Source organism: Cyprinus carpio, chromosome B1, assembly GCF_018340385.1.
Source record: "Cyprinus carpio isolate SPL01 chromosome B1, ASM1834038v1, whole genome shotgun sequence".
NCBI lineage: Eukaryota > Metazoa > Chordata > Actinopteri > Cypriniformes > Cyprinidae > Cyprinus > Cyprinus carpio.
The window spans coordinates 37,261,493-37,277,876 of record NC_056597.1 but is presented as its reverse complement, the minus strand read 5'-3'; the positions used below and the strand labels follow the sequence as shown (position 1 = coordinate 37,277,876).

Genomic DNA, 16,384 nt, shown 5'->3' with positions numbered 1-16,384 from the left:
AATAATATAATAAATAAAAAAGAAAACATAGAATAGAAAAAGAATAGAGCAAGCTACTGTTAGAGGTCTTTTTTGTTAATTGTATAATAAATGAAAAGAAAACAGATAGAATACAAAAAGATTAGAAAGCTAGATTTTTTCTAGATTTATTTAGAACACAGTGTTCTGTAGGGTCACATAGGTTCTTAAGCAAAACCTTTTTAAATATTACAAGAAGAATAAAAAGAATAAAACACATAAGACTAAAGGACAATGCTATTGAAGACATCACCAGTTTAAAATAATATTGCTTAAGAACATAAAAAACTGCAATATTTTTTTTAATAAATTACCAGGTTTTCATGTCACAATTGTAAAGTTCTGCACTTGGTGAACAATATTTGGATGATGTTTACTAGCCTTTACATCATCCAATGCATGTATGTGTGCGCGTGGTCTCTGCACATGGACAAAAAAATGGGCCACATAGTAAAAGTTGTGCCATAACTAAGTAAAGTCAAAGATAAAGTCTAAAACATCTGTCTCATGTATCGGGTATAGCCTAATAATCAGTAGCTTGTGTTGTGTAAGACGAAGCCTCATCCAGCGGAGAGCAGCGGCGCTGCAGGATGAGAGAACGAGAGGAAGTTCTTCAGGAACTTCTGGCAGAGCAGAAACCAGAGGGTTTTTTCTCCTCCTCTGGAGAAGTAGTGAATCCAGTTCCGTTAACGGAGGAATAGAGGGGGAACGTCAGCGAACCTGGGGGGAAACGCGATTTGCGACGCTTTCTACGCCGTTTCTCTTATGGAAAAACTGGGAAAAGAGTGAACTTTCCTCCGCGCGCCCCGAGGAAAACTTCACCGACAGAAGCGGCGATGAGATGCGAGTGAGCTATGCCTTGTAGAAATGGACAGATTGTGTTTAAGCGAAAACATGGCGTCTGTCTCCCAAAGTTTGGATTATTTTCCAGTCTGCTCTTTGCGCTCTGCTGCCTGGAGGCGCGCTCGGGCGTCGCGACAGACGGGAGAGCGTGCAGCCCGTGCCCGGGTAACTGCTCGTGCACGGCGGTGGGACAGCAAAACTCGTGCGTGGTTAATTGTTCCAGCATCGGACTCGATCAGGCCCCAGCGGCGTCAGACCTACCGACCGACACGCACACTCTGTAAGTGACCCAGCGACCGCCGCCGCTCGGGTTTGTGGGCGATGATGCGGGTGTTTGTTGTGATCTGGTTGAGATGACGGGTGAAGAATGTTGGCTGGTGTAATACTTCAGACTGCCACTGTTTATGTGTCAATCAATCATAACTGAGGATGTCTGTGATGGGGAAAAATAGAAGGGTAGAGTGGGTACCCCTTATAAGGACTGGGTCTTTTTTTTTTCTGTGAAACAAAAGTTAAATGTGTTCAGAAAAGTTATAATAGCTTTAGTGACACTGACATAATAAATTATGAACATAATAAATTATATTTATATTATTAAATATAAAAAAATGCCCCCTCCCCCAGTCTGACAAAGCAATTTCCTTTATGCATTTACAGCAAAATCAGAGTGCAGGCTGTTTTAGCTTAAAACTAAAAGGATTAAATTAATAATTATGAAGAATTATGAAAAAGTATAATAGCCTATTTGGGGGGAAAAAAGGGTTAGATGATGTTAACTTGCTACCAAACTAGTTAGGCCTACCTGATGCTAACTTGAGGTAATTTATATTTTTATCCAATATAATATTTTTATCCAGCCAACTAGTTAGAATATATTTGATTGAAAAACAAAGAAATGTGACATTCAGAATAGTGGAAAAAAATGAATAAATAAATAAATAAATAAAAATAATGACGTGCCATACAGCCAAGTATGGTGACCCATACTCAGAATTCAATTACCTGCATTTAACCCATCCAAAGTGCACACACGCAGCAGTGAACACACACACACAGCGTGAACACACACCCGGAGCAGTGAGCAGCCATTTATGCTGCGGCACCCGGGGAGCAGTTGGGGGTTCGGTGCCTTGCTCAAGGGCACCTCAGTCGTGGTATTGCCGGCCTGAGACTCGAACCCACAACCTTAGGGTTAGGATGTTAGGTTAGAACAGAATAACTACAGTAATTAAGCCATGTTCTTTGTGTTTGAGAAAAAAATTGTCATTCTGAAAATATTATTAAATTTTATTTAAATAACACATATCGACAGGCACTGTTCTCATGTCATATAGCTATTCCTGTGATGATGGTACGTCACCAGTGTAAGCTTCATGGTGAATACTTCTACATCACTCTTGTCAACGTAGTCCATAGTTACAATTTAAAATGGTCTTGACTTTATCTAGAAGTTATTTTGGGAAAAACAGTAGGGGGATGTTTCTCTATTCTACCCAAAATCTTTTGAAAGTCTAGTTTAAAACACAAGTGCCAAGTATGTTGTTTTTAATAGGCTAAGTTTTTGAAAACACACACACGATTTATTTTGTATTCTACAAACATTCAGATGCAGTGACTAAATGTCAACTGGTGTAACCGTCTAGTAAAAAATGTTCCGTAGTATTATGATATTTTAGTTAGGTTATGTGACATAAAAAACATATATTTTGTGTTTTTTTCACATGACAACAAAATGGCTTCCTGCATACGGGTAACTCTATACTGACTTTGTTTTGGTGAGCAGAAGTCAATACCAAATCAATCCATTCTTATTATTATAACTCAAGTGAACTCATATGGTGCTGTCTTCATCCCAGTCTGTAAAAACTGTCAAAAAGTTGTACTTTAGCTTACTCTGAGTGGAGAAAAACACATCTCAACCCAGGAAAGGTCCAAATAGCTGCATTAGTTTATGCTTGCACTCGATTTAACCCATGCACACAGCTTGTGTACCAGCAGATGCATGAAGAGTTTGTGCAGATAGACTTGTCGCGCGTCCTGCGACGGCGTCCTTGCGTTGAGAACACATTGTTCTTTACTCTGGTTTCTCTTGCGCTCGAGCTCCAGCATGTGTTATCCATTCACATAGGCTGCAGATGTATGTGCAGAAAGATTTGATATGCTTTGAACTCTTTTTTTTTAGGGCATAAGACCGAAATCTTTCATCATCAGACAACTGTTGTAAAATTGTCAATAACACTATAGGTCACATTTACAAGCTCTTCATTAGGGGGCTTGTTGTTGCTCTCCAGTCAATATTTCTCAGGCTGTTTATTTCCGCAAGTCAATTTCTGTAGACACAAAGCTAAAAAGTTATTGGTTTTTCCACTATTAATGCCCACGGAAAAAAGTTACAGTTCTTTGAACTGTACTGAACGAGCAGAAGGGCCAAATTTGGTGATATTGAAATGGTGATATTGAAACAAGCATTTGTGCAACTGGAATTTGACTTGACGTCTTACTAAAATTTATACAGTTTATGACAACCAGCCCCGGCCTCCCCCTGTTAACTCCAGTGCTTTAAGATTGCAATAAGTTGTGCTAATGCAGCAGTAAATTTTATTTATGAATGTTTATGAACGCAGATGTCTTTATGGGCAATAGGAGTTTTTGCATTTTTTTTTTTTACACAGTTTTAAAACTTAAATTCATGCTGTTTTCTCTGTCTATAAAAGGTATTTTCTATTTAAGTGGCTCCTAAATGGAACAAAAAAAAATAATAATAATAAAAATGCAGAAAGTGTTTCTGAAGTGGATTAGGAGCTTTAGGAGTTTTAAATCATTGACCTCACTTCCTTTCTCTCGTTGCGCCGCCGTGGCGCCTTGTGATCTTTCATATTTAAGTGCCTCTAAGACCGAGATAGAGGTTTTTTTTTTTTTGTCTGTGAGAATGAAAGGACGTCTGGTTAACAGTAATTAAATGTAAAAGCCTGTCGTCATGGCGCTGACACACGCAGGCGAGGTGCATTAGTGCTGGAGCGCAATCTGGCAGCGCGGCGTGTCTCTCAAGTTCACAGTGCGCGGGAGCGCCGCTTTTCCCCTTCCATCCACTCCTTCGTTCCACCCTTCAAGCAAAAAACCCAGATCAACTCCCGTTCCCATTCCTAGGAGGTTTCTTCACTCCTTCTCCTTCTCCAGTTGTGTCATTCTGAACCGGATGAGTGTGAAGTGAAAATCCAACCTGACTTCATTTCCAAACTTCCAATCTTTCATAAGAAGCTGTGTAATTGCATATTGAAAATCCATTTTAATCTGTAAGTGTCTGGTGCTGACGTGCACGATGCAGTGAGTATTTCACAGTGAATGAGCTGTTTACAGTAAACCGCCAGAGTGCTGCACTTTCTTTTTTGTTTCTGCTCTTGCGGTGATTCACTGATTCGCTCGTGTTTAATAGGAGCCATCATTGACTCAGGAGTGATGTAATTGTGCTTAAGTAGCTTCATCTGTGGGGAGAGCTGCAGTGTGACAACAAAAACAGAGACTTGTTCAAGTCTTCCTCAGATGCAGTGATGTTTCTTGCTCAGTCATTTTTGGGGCCCGTTTCATAAAAGTTTACCAAACAAGCCAGGTTTATTTCAGTTAGTCTGACGTCAGTTGATTTGTATTGCCTTAGATGTATTTTCACCAGAAATATTAAGAATTGTTTTAATAATCATTTAGTTAAATGATATATAATTTTTGTTTAAATTAATCTAAAATAAAATTAAATACATTTTCAGTGGTCTGTAGTGGTCTTCACTGATGTGTGCGAGTCTTTTACTCCTTTTTCATCCAAGTTTGTTCATCTGTCTGAACCTGTAAATGGAGATATTACTGTGTGGAAAGGAAGATGGTCTGAATTCCTGCTGTCTTTTTTTTTCTTTTTTCTTCTTCTCTCAGAATGGTTTAATCACGCAAGCTGTCGTGAGTTTGTGTGTGTGTACGTGTGTTTCACAGGCTGGGCTGGAACTCACTGACCGAATGCACAGAGAGGTTTATTTGGTTGCCATGACAGTCTCACATTATGACATCACCATACACAGAAGCACAGACAGATAGCCACAGTAACACAGACGGCCCAAAGAGCAGGATTCAACACCAACAGCACGTCTCTGCCGCTTCACACTGATTTAAATATTTATTAGATGAACAGAAGTGCTCAAAAGGTTAAAGATCGGCAATCAGTTTGATACTTTTGAGCAATAGTGATGATTGACTTCGAAAGCACTACTCAGAAACATTAATATCACAATGTTTCATAATACAAAAACTGGTTCTAAGTACAATCAAATTGATTTCAGTTTTAGTCATTTAATTCTTGAAATAAATGCTTCAGCTTATTTTATTTCAGTTGCCAAACATCTAATATTTGTAATGAATTTTATTTCGGCTTTATTTCAATTACTAAAAAAATTTTTTTTTATAGTTTTAGACTTTAATAGAGTAATAAAAACTATAGGAAAAGAGCAATGACTGTAGACTCCAATGAACTTTTGAAAGCAGTTTAAATCTTTATTATCTAAAAATATGCGTGGAAGAAGTTAAAAATCAACATTCAGCCTGAATTTTAATATTTAGGGATTTTGGAAATATGAGCAAAAGTGATTTTAACTAAACCTTTTGTTATTTTCCTATTACAATCAGGTGGCATATTTGTATTATTATTTATTATTTTATTAATGTTTTTTATTTCTATTTTTCTTTCATTTATTTTTATTTTAATTTTTAGTTATTTTAGTGCTTCAACTTCAACTTATTTTATTTCAGTTAGTTGTCAAGGCAACCTTTTAAATGAAGTGTATCATTTAAAAAAAAAAATGTATATATATATTTCTGTTTAGCTTTATATTTATTTAATTCTTTTAGTAATTTTAGTGCTTCAACTTTTATTTCTAAGACAACATTTCTAATTTTTAGGTTTTTCATTTCCCAAAAGCAATTTTTTATTTTAATTTTTAATTTCAATTACAAACACTGCTAAAAAGCATTAATTTTTTTACTTCACTTAACTTTTGCAATTGGTTATATATTTATTAGCAAAAAAAAAAAAAAAGTGCTCAAGAAGTCATTCACCCCCGAGTATGAACAATAGTGATGGTTGACCTTCTAAACTCCACTCACGTAACATTTCACTTGAAAAACACTGATCTAGACCTGATCTAGAGTTGGTCTCCTGCACACCCCGGATCATCAGGTTGTTTAGATGACTTAGTTTTGATGAAAATGCCCAGGAATGTTTGTTCCAGACGCAGCTGGTTATGGAAGTCATTTGTAGCAGGGCTGTGCTTCATTTAGAGGAACACTGGTTCATCACTGATTCAACTCGCTAGTGCTAGTGTGAGTGTGTGTGTGTGTGTGTGTGTGTGTGTGCTTATATTTGGGAATGTTTTTGTTCATCTCAACGTGCTTTTTCTTCCCCTCCTCCTTCACTCCTGTATTTATCTATCTGTTCATTCCCATGCAAGTAAAAATAACCACTACCATGCTTTTCCCTGTATTCTCACATCTCTTTCCGCCGGCACTGAGAGCCAGAGGCGGTGAAGCATCAAACCCTGCAGCAAAAAAAAAAAAATCACAACAGCAAGAAGACTTTGCATGAGTTACAGTACAGCGGCCAAAGGGAAGAATAATAACAGGCTGCGAAGGCTTCGATAACCCTGAGTGTATTTACGTCCTTGATAAATCTGTCCCTGACTCGCATGTCTGTGTTTTTCCACTGATTCAGAAGCAGCTGTTGGCGTCTTCACCGAAAGACCCCATGAAACGAAAACTAGACCTTTGTGGCTCTTAGTTCATGTCTGTTAACCCCATTTCAGCTCTGTCATGTTGACTTTGTTGTCTTTTAAGGAATTTTTTGTGGATACAAAGTACTAAAATATTGACCATAAATAATATGGAGTGCTGCGATTATTTGTAAGATTAGTTAAAAGACACAGTAAAACATTATGGCATTAATTGCTGTTGATAGAACTTTAGCAGAGACTGAATATATAGATCAGACAGACCAGAAATTGGAAACCAACCAGAAATATACAGTTTTTGTCATTATTTGAGAGGGTAAGAAAACAATTTATGATAACAATTATGTCAGATTTTATTTCTCTTGTGAAATGTGTTCTTGAAACGTGAGTTTGCTAGGACGTTTTTGAAATGTTGAAAATTTGAGTATTAACATACACTTGTAATGATACAACACAATTTACAGTATGAATCTGATTCATTAATTTGTATCCGTTAATTTTATTTACAAGTGTTTTACCTCTATTTCACCAGTTTTTTTATTTTTTATTTCATTGCGTACTGCTAAAGGAAGTTAAAGGAAATCTTCATATAAGCAGATTTTTTTTTTTTTTTTTACAGTGTACAATATAATAGATTATTTATATTTCACATTATCAGTTTTCATTTTTGTTTAAGTATTAGTAATTTTTATGTGCTTGTCATTTTTATATTATTTTTTCCTATTTTATTTTTATTTTGTAGTTTTTTAGTAATTTTTTTATTACCAATTTAGTAAATTTTGTGCATATTTTCTTTATAATTCACTTTCTTTTTATTTTATTTGCATGTTTTTGTTAGTTGCCAAGCCAACATTTCTACTGTTTTAGTTCAGTTTTATTTAAATGACCAAAATTGATTTTTAATAGTTAAAAAAAAAACACTTCTGAACAGCAGTGACTGTGGACTAAGTCAAACATATACATTAAAATACATTATAACACCATTACAAACAACAATCCCAGCAGATATAAACATCCTTATATGAGCGCTTGATGGATATAAATACACACGTTCTTTGTATCAATCTGGCTTTCCCAATCTCCAGTCAATGACTTCCTTTCTGCTCCAGAGCTTGAGCCTCTGTTTCCTGTGTCTGGAGCTTTTTCTCTGTCTCTCTCTCTGCTGATGTTTTCCTCTCTGTTCTCCAGACAGCTGGGCTTCTCCTGCTGTGAGTATTTAAAGGGGTCGTATAAGAGCAGATAACATGTTATGTAATAGAACCGTGTAAATAAAGATGGAGCTGAAATATTTTTGCCTACTGTGTCGGGACGGCCGGCTGTGAGTACAGTTTGGTCACATCTCACATTCATCTTTCACCAAGCACTTTAATACTACTGTCAGGGTGTTTGTGTGTGTGTGTTACTGTCTCTTTAAGACTACTGTCTATGGTTGATCTCTGTTGTGATTGGCTAACCTGTATGTCGCCGAATAGGTGTTGAGGTAAAATGTAGGTGCTCATATGTTAATGAGCTTATAGTTTTGATTTCATGATGATTTCTGCTGTTTAGTTTTAGTAAAAGGTTTGGATGGACTTTGCGGTGTGAACATTGAAGTTTGTTGACAGTGTATTTAACTTTATAATGTCAAGACATGAAATTTAATGGAATGGCAAATCTCCATAAAACATGTCTTGGCCATATTTCCCCAGAAAATACAATAAAACATTTTTAAAAATGTATATTTTGCTTTAAAAAAAGTAGTAGCAAAACATTTCAAGACTGAAAATATTTTTCATTTTAACATTAAATTGACATTCCCAAACATCAATTATTATATTTATGAAATGTTTATGTAATATATTTTATAGAAACATTATAGAGAGAGAGATAATTGCGTTTATATTTATTTTTATGTGATTTTTAAATGTAATTTTTTTAATTAAAAAAAATACTTTTAAATAATAGTTTTAAAAATGGTAAATTGTGCTTGTTTGAACATTTTAATATATATTAAAGAACTAAAATGACTGTTCACTACAGCAAAATGCATTATTTTGTATAAATATAATACAAATTAAATAACAGATATTTTTCTCACATTACACTAATGTGAATTAGATTTGTTTGTAAGGTAGATGAGAGTGTGAAATAAAATATGCTTGATTGCCATGAAAATGTCACAATGCAACTTAAGAAACAGGATTCTGTTTTATTATGCGAAACATATTTTTCTCGCTTCTTTACATTGGCCTGAAATATAACCTGGATGTGTTCTTGTGAGATTCATCTAGTAAGATGGGAGTTTTCACCAATATATGGTGTCACTTTTGGATATAAACAGACTTCTGAGGTGTCTTTGTGGTGGTTCGGCTTCATTGATTCAGAGTCATTTGGCTGTACAAACAGTGAGTCAGCGACTCATGCAGCAAATGATTCTCTGGCTCAGTGAGTCACTCTATCAGTCCGCAAATGATTCAGTGAGTCATTGTGCAGCTGCTCTGTGGTCGGCTCCTGCCGTCATTGCACCAAGAGTGTGTGTGTTGTTTTGATAGGTGTGATATTATGTGTGACTCCATTGGCTCTTTCACACACTGTTAAGTACATGCACAAAACGCTTGTTACTCTTAAAGACTAGTTCTGTAAACTGTGTTAGCGATGACAGAATTTCATGTGGTTTTCTTCAGTGTAATGAGATGATCGCAGTCATTGTTTAGTGTGTCTGTTAAAGTGTTAAAGGCAATTTAAACATCTTGAGATCAGATGACGTTTGGTGTTGTTCGACTGTGACTCGGTTTGTTTACGCGAGTGTGTCGTATATATCTGCGTGCCTGTAGGTTTGTGGTTGTGTGTGTGTGAGAGCCAGCTGGGATCCAGACAGCTCATGCAGCAGAGTAAAAGCGCACACGATCTTCTGAGAAGGACAAAGCAAAGAGCTTTTTACTGTGAAGGACTGGCAGTTATTACAAACAAATGTCTTTATAATCTCCATCAAAGTGTAATAACTTAATACATCTCCTAAGAGACCCTCTTTCTGGTCAAGACAGAATCACAGATGTCATTAATACAGAATGAAATCTCAATGTGACCTATTTAAGTTGGTGGCGGGATGAGAGAAATGACATTTATAAATATACTTTTTTTTAATTAGAGATGCACCGATACAAAATCTCTCAATAGCAAATTATTCTGAATGATGTCTACCGATAGTTTGTTTTTCTTTAGGAAAAAAATCTCTCCTGACTAATGCTGTAAACTACATAGGGAACACTCTCATTTGGTACATTATAGGTTAAAATGAACAACAACACTAATATATTCCATGCTATTTATTTTCAAATAAAAACGTTTGTATACAACTCAATTGCACATAAGGTAGTTTTCATAAAACTTGTCTTCATTACAATTTACTCAAACATACATGTATAATTAACAGTAAATAAACTCCTTCTAGTGTTTTTATTGCTAACTAATCAACTGTGAACATTGGATGTCTTTGTAATTTATCTTTCAATATACCTTCTGATGTTCATTCATGTTTATTTTGCGCTATAACCTGTCATAAAGTGGAAGAGACTTGCACTCCGCGCTGCCGCTTGCACTGAAGCTGCTACAGTGATCTGTCACACAACATTTAAGAGTGTCAACACAGCATTTTTTGTTTGAATTTTGTGTACAGGAATTAAAAGCTGAGGCTTCGTTTCTTTTCAGAAGTAACAAAGCACAAATCTTGTGATAATAGGACTGAAGGTGCATTACAAATACTGCTTATTGAAGGGAATACCACAGACCTGGCAACCCTAGCTTGAACTACAGGTGATTCATTTTTTTTTTTTTTTATGTATTTAGGTTAATATAATTACAGCATTATTATTGTCCTGTATAAATATTTTTCAATTTACATATTTAAATTTTCACACATTACACTAATGAGAATGAGAGTTTGGAGTAAAATCTGCTTAATTGTCATTAAAAAACACTATTTTTTAATCATTGATGGTGTCTCTCAATAGCATCTCATGCCATTAGCTTTACATTAAGACGTCTCAAATTATTAACAGTAAAACATGTCTCGACTATTATAATTCTGTCTGTTTTTGAACACAAACATGTCCTGTGTGAATGCTCCCTCAGAAGGCAGCTGCCTATGTACTGTAGATGGTAGGCAGTACTGCAGTTCGCTATAGCTTTAGGAATGAAGTGTTTCTTTCCTCCTCCCCTCTTTTCCCGGCAATTGGAAAGTACCCTGTTAATCATCCTCCGGGGACGGACTTCCAGGAGAAGAGGGGCCGCTCTGCCACATATGAGCCCAGAATGAGGCACCCTGCCCGGGTCGGACAGATCCAGAGAGCCCAGCTGAGGAATAAAGCCAGATGCGAGCGGCTCACAGTGGACGATTGTTCACTGAAAGCCCCGAGGTGCTACCGTACCACTCTGCTACTTATCAGGACCAAATACACACACACACACACACACACACACACACACATAAACACACTCTCTCAGACTTAATATTTACACAAACACACGTTCGTTTTGGCTCTAATTTATACACACACTCACTTAAATAAATGAGATACATGATCACACACACACATGCTGTGGCCAGAATCATTGACCCCCTCCTTCTGAAATTTCAAACATAAACAAAACGGAGCGCGCCATAAAATTCTTTCCTTTTTCTTCCTTTTTTTCCCTCCTCCTCCTACCCTTACATTTTTTTTCTCCTCGGCCACAACAGACAGACTGCTGTTTAGTGGGTTAGTGTGTAACCGTGGTTACAGCCAATTGTGGTTTGGCTGTTTTGCCGTGGCGTTCTCCTCTGCCTAATGCTCATGGCAATGGTCAGTGTTGTCATCTTCATCACACGAGTCCACGGCTCCAGTCTTTTCATCTTACACCATGGCTATGTTCACAATCGCATGCTACCATACTACACTAGTTCTACACTATTCAGTATGCACAGTAAGCAAAATGTGAGCAAAATGTCATTATGCATAGAATACCTGTTTAATAATCTACTACATTTGCAACGTGCAATATAAAATGATGCACTAAACCTGACCTTCCGTTACCATTGTGACGCATCAATCAGAAGCAGGTTGTCAATGACATAACTACTGTTCCCATAGTTTAGCGTACTTTTTAAAATTATTATATTTTTAACTTTTTAAAGTTGGTTGGTTGTTTCTGTTAAGACATTTTACACAAAACAGCACATGCATATTATTGCTCTCTTGTTGATTATGATATCTTCCATTGTCCTTTGTAAGTCGCTTTGGATAAAAGCGTCTGCGAAATGTCTAAATGTAAATGTTATGTAAATGTAAAACTAGTTGTAGCATAGTGCAGTTTTAAATGTTTATTGTGTCATATTTTATACTGTTTCATACTGCTTGAAAAAAAAAATAGCAGGCAGTAGACTATAAAAGTATGCAGTTTACTAGTCGTATGATTTCTAAGCGAAGCCAATGGATACTTTCATAATAGCGTACAACTCATACTACTTCTGCAGTATGTATACTGTGACACAATAAGCAAAGTTTCTATATGCATAGAATAAATATTTAATAGAGTGCAATATTTAACCAGAGCACACTGTGTAACCATGTCCCAGAATGCACTGCACCCCAGTTTGACGATTAAATCAGAAACAACTTGTTATTTGGTTAACAAATGGTAAGGCTTTCACACAAAACTGGAATAAAAATGTAGCATAAACAAGATTGTTGCATATTGTGTACAGTTTCACATACTACGTAGCACAGTAGATAAACAGTATACTATGAATATTTTTAGAATAGCATACTGCCGTGCTACTCTGTGCCTTGTGTATACTGTGCACAGTGTGCAAGCTTTGTTGTTAAAAAGCAGAGCACTTGAACCAGAAGTCTTCCATAATTCTACGGAACTGTTTTCTAAACGTGATCATATTACAGTTTGGATGTGCAAGACTAGTCGACTAGTCCATTAAATGGAACTGCTGCTGCTAGTCAACATTGATAATACTAGTCAACTAGTCAAAATTTAGTCATTTTAATGTTAGATTTAAAAAAATATATTACATTATTTTGAAAAGTGGATATCTGGAGTTGAAAACAAAATATTTTCATTTCACTTCAGTGAGGCGCCACCTACTGTCAGAGAGTGAATTTGCATTTTCATTCAGCCAGTCTGCTGCTTTTGGTGACGACTAGTCAGTAACAAAATTTCCATGTAAACGACTGTTAAATTAGTTGTTGTGCTCATCCCTAATTACCAGACGTTCTAAAATTAGTATGCAAAATTAGATGCCAAAAAAAAAAAAAATTATATGAGATAACTGTATTAAAAATGCCAGAATTCTGTCAATATTTTATACATTTAATAATGTGCTGATATAAATAATTAAGTTGTTGACCATGTGGCCAAGATGTCGCATGCTACAATTTGAAAGTTTACCATTACCACATTTAAAAAAAAAAGAGAGAGCGACATGATGCAACAAAACTAAAACATTCTATTGTCAACAAACATTGTAAAGGGAAGACGAGTTTTACAAGAATAATTTTAAGGAAAAACTGATGTGGACAATGACTTCCTCTGTCAAATTCTCTTCATATTCCAGTCTTTTTTCAGGCTAGTGAGGCTGATATGAATCTCTTTAGCTGTGGAATGAAACACACTCTCTGGGCTGTTTTGCCATCTTTCTTTCTGTCCGTTTTACTCTCTCTCTCTCTCTCTCTCTCTCTCTCTCTCTCTCTCTCTCTCTCTCTCTCTCTCTCTCTCTCTCTCTCTCTCTCTCTCTCTCTCTCTCTCTCTCTCTCTCCTACTTGAAGTGGCACCAGACGGCCCTTCGGCCCTTATAAGGTGAAATCAGCATGCCTGGTAGAGTAAAACAGAACCATATGTCGCTCTCTGACTCCCTCGCGCAGCTCCGCCAAGGGGCTCGGGCTCTGGCACGGAGCTGCACACAGGAGCCTAACTTCTGCTAATATAAACTGAAGAGGTCACATTTATATGGTCATGTTCGGGCTGCACACTGGTGCTTTATGTTACAGAGAGGGAGGAAACTGCGTTCTGTGTTCATGCACGTACTCATGCGCGGCAGTAACTTTATTTTGGCTCTAAAATGAATAGCTCATGTTATTGTGAATATGGATTTGTCACAATACCCCATTTCCATGCTCATGCCAGCTGTGAACCAGGACATTTTCTGATCTCATGCATGAGGATCTTCTCAATGACATCATTAGGAACCTCTTTTTAGAAGCATGATGTCATAGTTGGATCTTCCAGTGACTCATGGGATTGGTCACACAGAAACTCTTTAACACAGGAAGAAATGTTTGATCGAAAGTTTAGTAGTGACAATACAGTAAAATTTTCCTTTATTTTATGATTTATTATTTATTTTGTAGAGTATTTTGCCTAACGCAAATCAATTTTGCTCTGTGACATTTATTGTAAATAATACCTTTCTTTTCCTTTTTTCTTTTGATTTTGAGGTGAAATGTAACTTAAACATGCACTTTGATACATAACATGGAGTTAATAAATGAATACTCCACCCAAAAATGAAAGTTTGTGGAAAATGTACTCCCTCTCAGGGCATCCAAGATGTAGATGAGTTTGTTTCTTCATTGGAATGGATTTGGAGAAACTTAGCATTACATTGCTTGCTCACCACCTCTGCAGTGAATGGGTGCCATCAGAATGAGAGTCCAAACAGCTGATAAAAACGTCACAATAATCCACATGACATCAGTTAATATTGTGTGAAGTGAAATTCTGCATATTTGCTGCATATTTCTCTCCTGATTCAGACGAGACAACTTTTTCACTGAAGACAGCAATAGTATGGATAGAGGACTCATATTTTAGCCGGAAGCAACAAATTGAAGTTAAAAAACATCTTGATGGATTTGTTTTGTTTATACAAACATGCAGCTTTTAACTTCACAAGATGTTAATTGATGGACTGGAGTGCTGTGGATTACTTGTGGATTATTGTGATGTTTTTAATAACTGTTTGGACTCTCATTCTGACGGCACCCATTCACTGAAGAGGATCCAGTGTGAGCAAGTGATGTAATGCTACATTTCTCCAAATCTGATTAAAAAAAAAAACTCATCTACATTTTGGATGACCTGAGGATGAGTACGTTTTCAGCAAATTTACATTTGTGGGTGATCTGTTTCTTTAACATATTTATGGACCATAGTATTTATGTATACATAAATGGTATACATCCTAAAAACATACCATGATACTTTTTGATTGCTTTTGGTTGGTGGTTACTTCTGAGGCTTTCTTTCAGCTGTAGTTATGACGTAAGTGTGCATTCAGACAGTTCCCATCTCTCTGTCCAGAGCTCACAGCAGAAAAACAGCAGAACCACAATCTGCTCTTGTCTGTTGTAGTGAATCTGGACGCTAAATCAAGCCTTTTCAAGTGCTGCATGGAAAATCTGAGCCACACGTGAGAGCTACTTCATATTCCGGCAGCCGTCCTGCCATTTTTCCAGCAATCAGGCGCACAAACACTGAAGCCCAAGTGGAAATCATCAGCTTCTGCAATCAATAAACTAAAATAAATACAAGAAGGAATGACATACAAATAAAGAGAGAAATCTCCAAGGCAAAGATTTAAAGATCAATCCTGGGCGTTCCAATTTCCATATGAGTTTAATACGTGACCTTATTTAACAGCTTGTCCATCTTGTAAAAGTTTCTGTGACTAGAAGTGCATGGATATTTAAAGAGGCAAGCTTTGTTAAGTTTATGATTGGTTGTTTGTTGCTTTTTTTGTGAAACCCTGCAATTTGGGTTAAAAGAAGTGCTAGAAATTCAAATGGGAAGATTCAGTTAACGCAATATTAAAATGGTCTTAACTTGAGGTTAAAAGATGTTAATTTATCATTAAGCATAGTGTGAAATCCCTTAAAACCAAGCTGCAGAAACAGCTTGTACAGAACTGATTTATAATTTATTTTGCCTGCAATAAAAAGCCCTTTTTTTTTTCTTTTTTTTGTATGCATTTGACAGCCACTTTTATATAAAGCAACTTGAATTTAAGGATTAAAATAAAATAAAATAAAATAAAATCAAAATCATAGAAACCAAAAACATAACCTTTCTATTCTATACATAAGTTGCGTACATAAAATAACTTATTATTATTTAATTTAATTATAGAAGTTGTTGCTGTCAGAAACAGGACTATGGAGCAACAGCATACACAATCAGATTTGCATCCTGACCAGGATAAACTCAAACAAACTACAGTAACTTTAAGGCAGAAGTTTTTCTCTGATTTCTCAGCTGTTGCCTGTCTGACATCTCATGACTGTGAGCTGAAGATATTCTTTTCCATTCTAGTTGCTTGAATAAACTTTCAGAGACCCTTACACAACACGATATAAATCTGATTGTGCTGAAAATACACTCGGTCCCTCTGTGACTGACACACATGCCAGAAGAGCACAGCACTCCACTTTCATTCACTTTGTACTGATAACGTTCAGATTTGTTGCCATAGTTGCACACACACACACACACACACACACACACACACACACACACACACACACACACACACACAGGCTGTGTTATGTAAGGTGATGATGTGTAAGAACGCCTCCTATTAGTGAGGAACTGACACAGTAATGACTTTAGCAGAGGCTTTTCAACAGTATCGATGGTAAGTCGAGTAAAACTCCTCCTCCTCTCTTACACAGTCTGTCTGGAATGGACAGATGTTTTCTTCTGGGAACAGAGTTCACACACACACACACACACACACATGT

General features: G+C 36.4%; 1 protein-coding gene across 1 annotated transcript in view; it reads left to right on the top strand.

Annotated features, from left to right (window-relative positions):
• The first annotated feature begins 618 nt into the window (after positions 1 to 618).
• Positions 619 to 16,384, top strand: part of LOC109080669 (polycystin-1-like) — an 86,128-nt gene continuing 70,362 nt past the window's right edge. The window contains 1 exon segment of the mRNA XM_042717349.1: positions 619 to 1,141. Coding sequence (XP_042573283.1) covers positions 873 to 1,141 — 269 coding nt within the window. The 5' untranslated portion in view covers positions 619 to 872.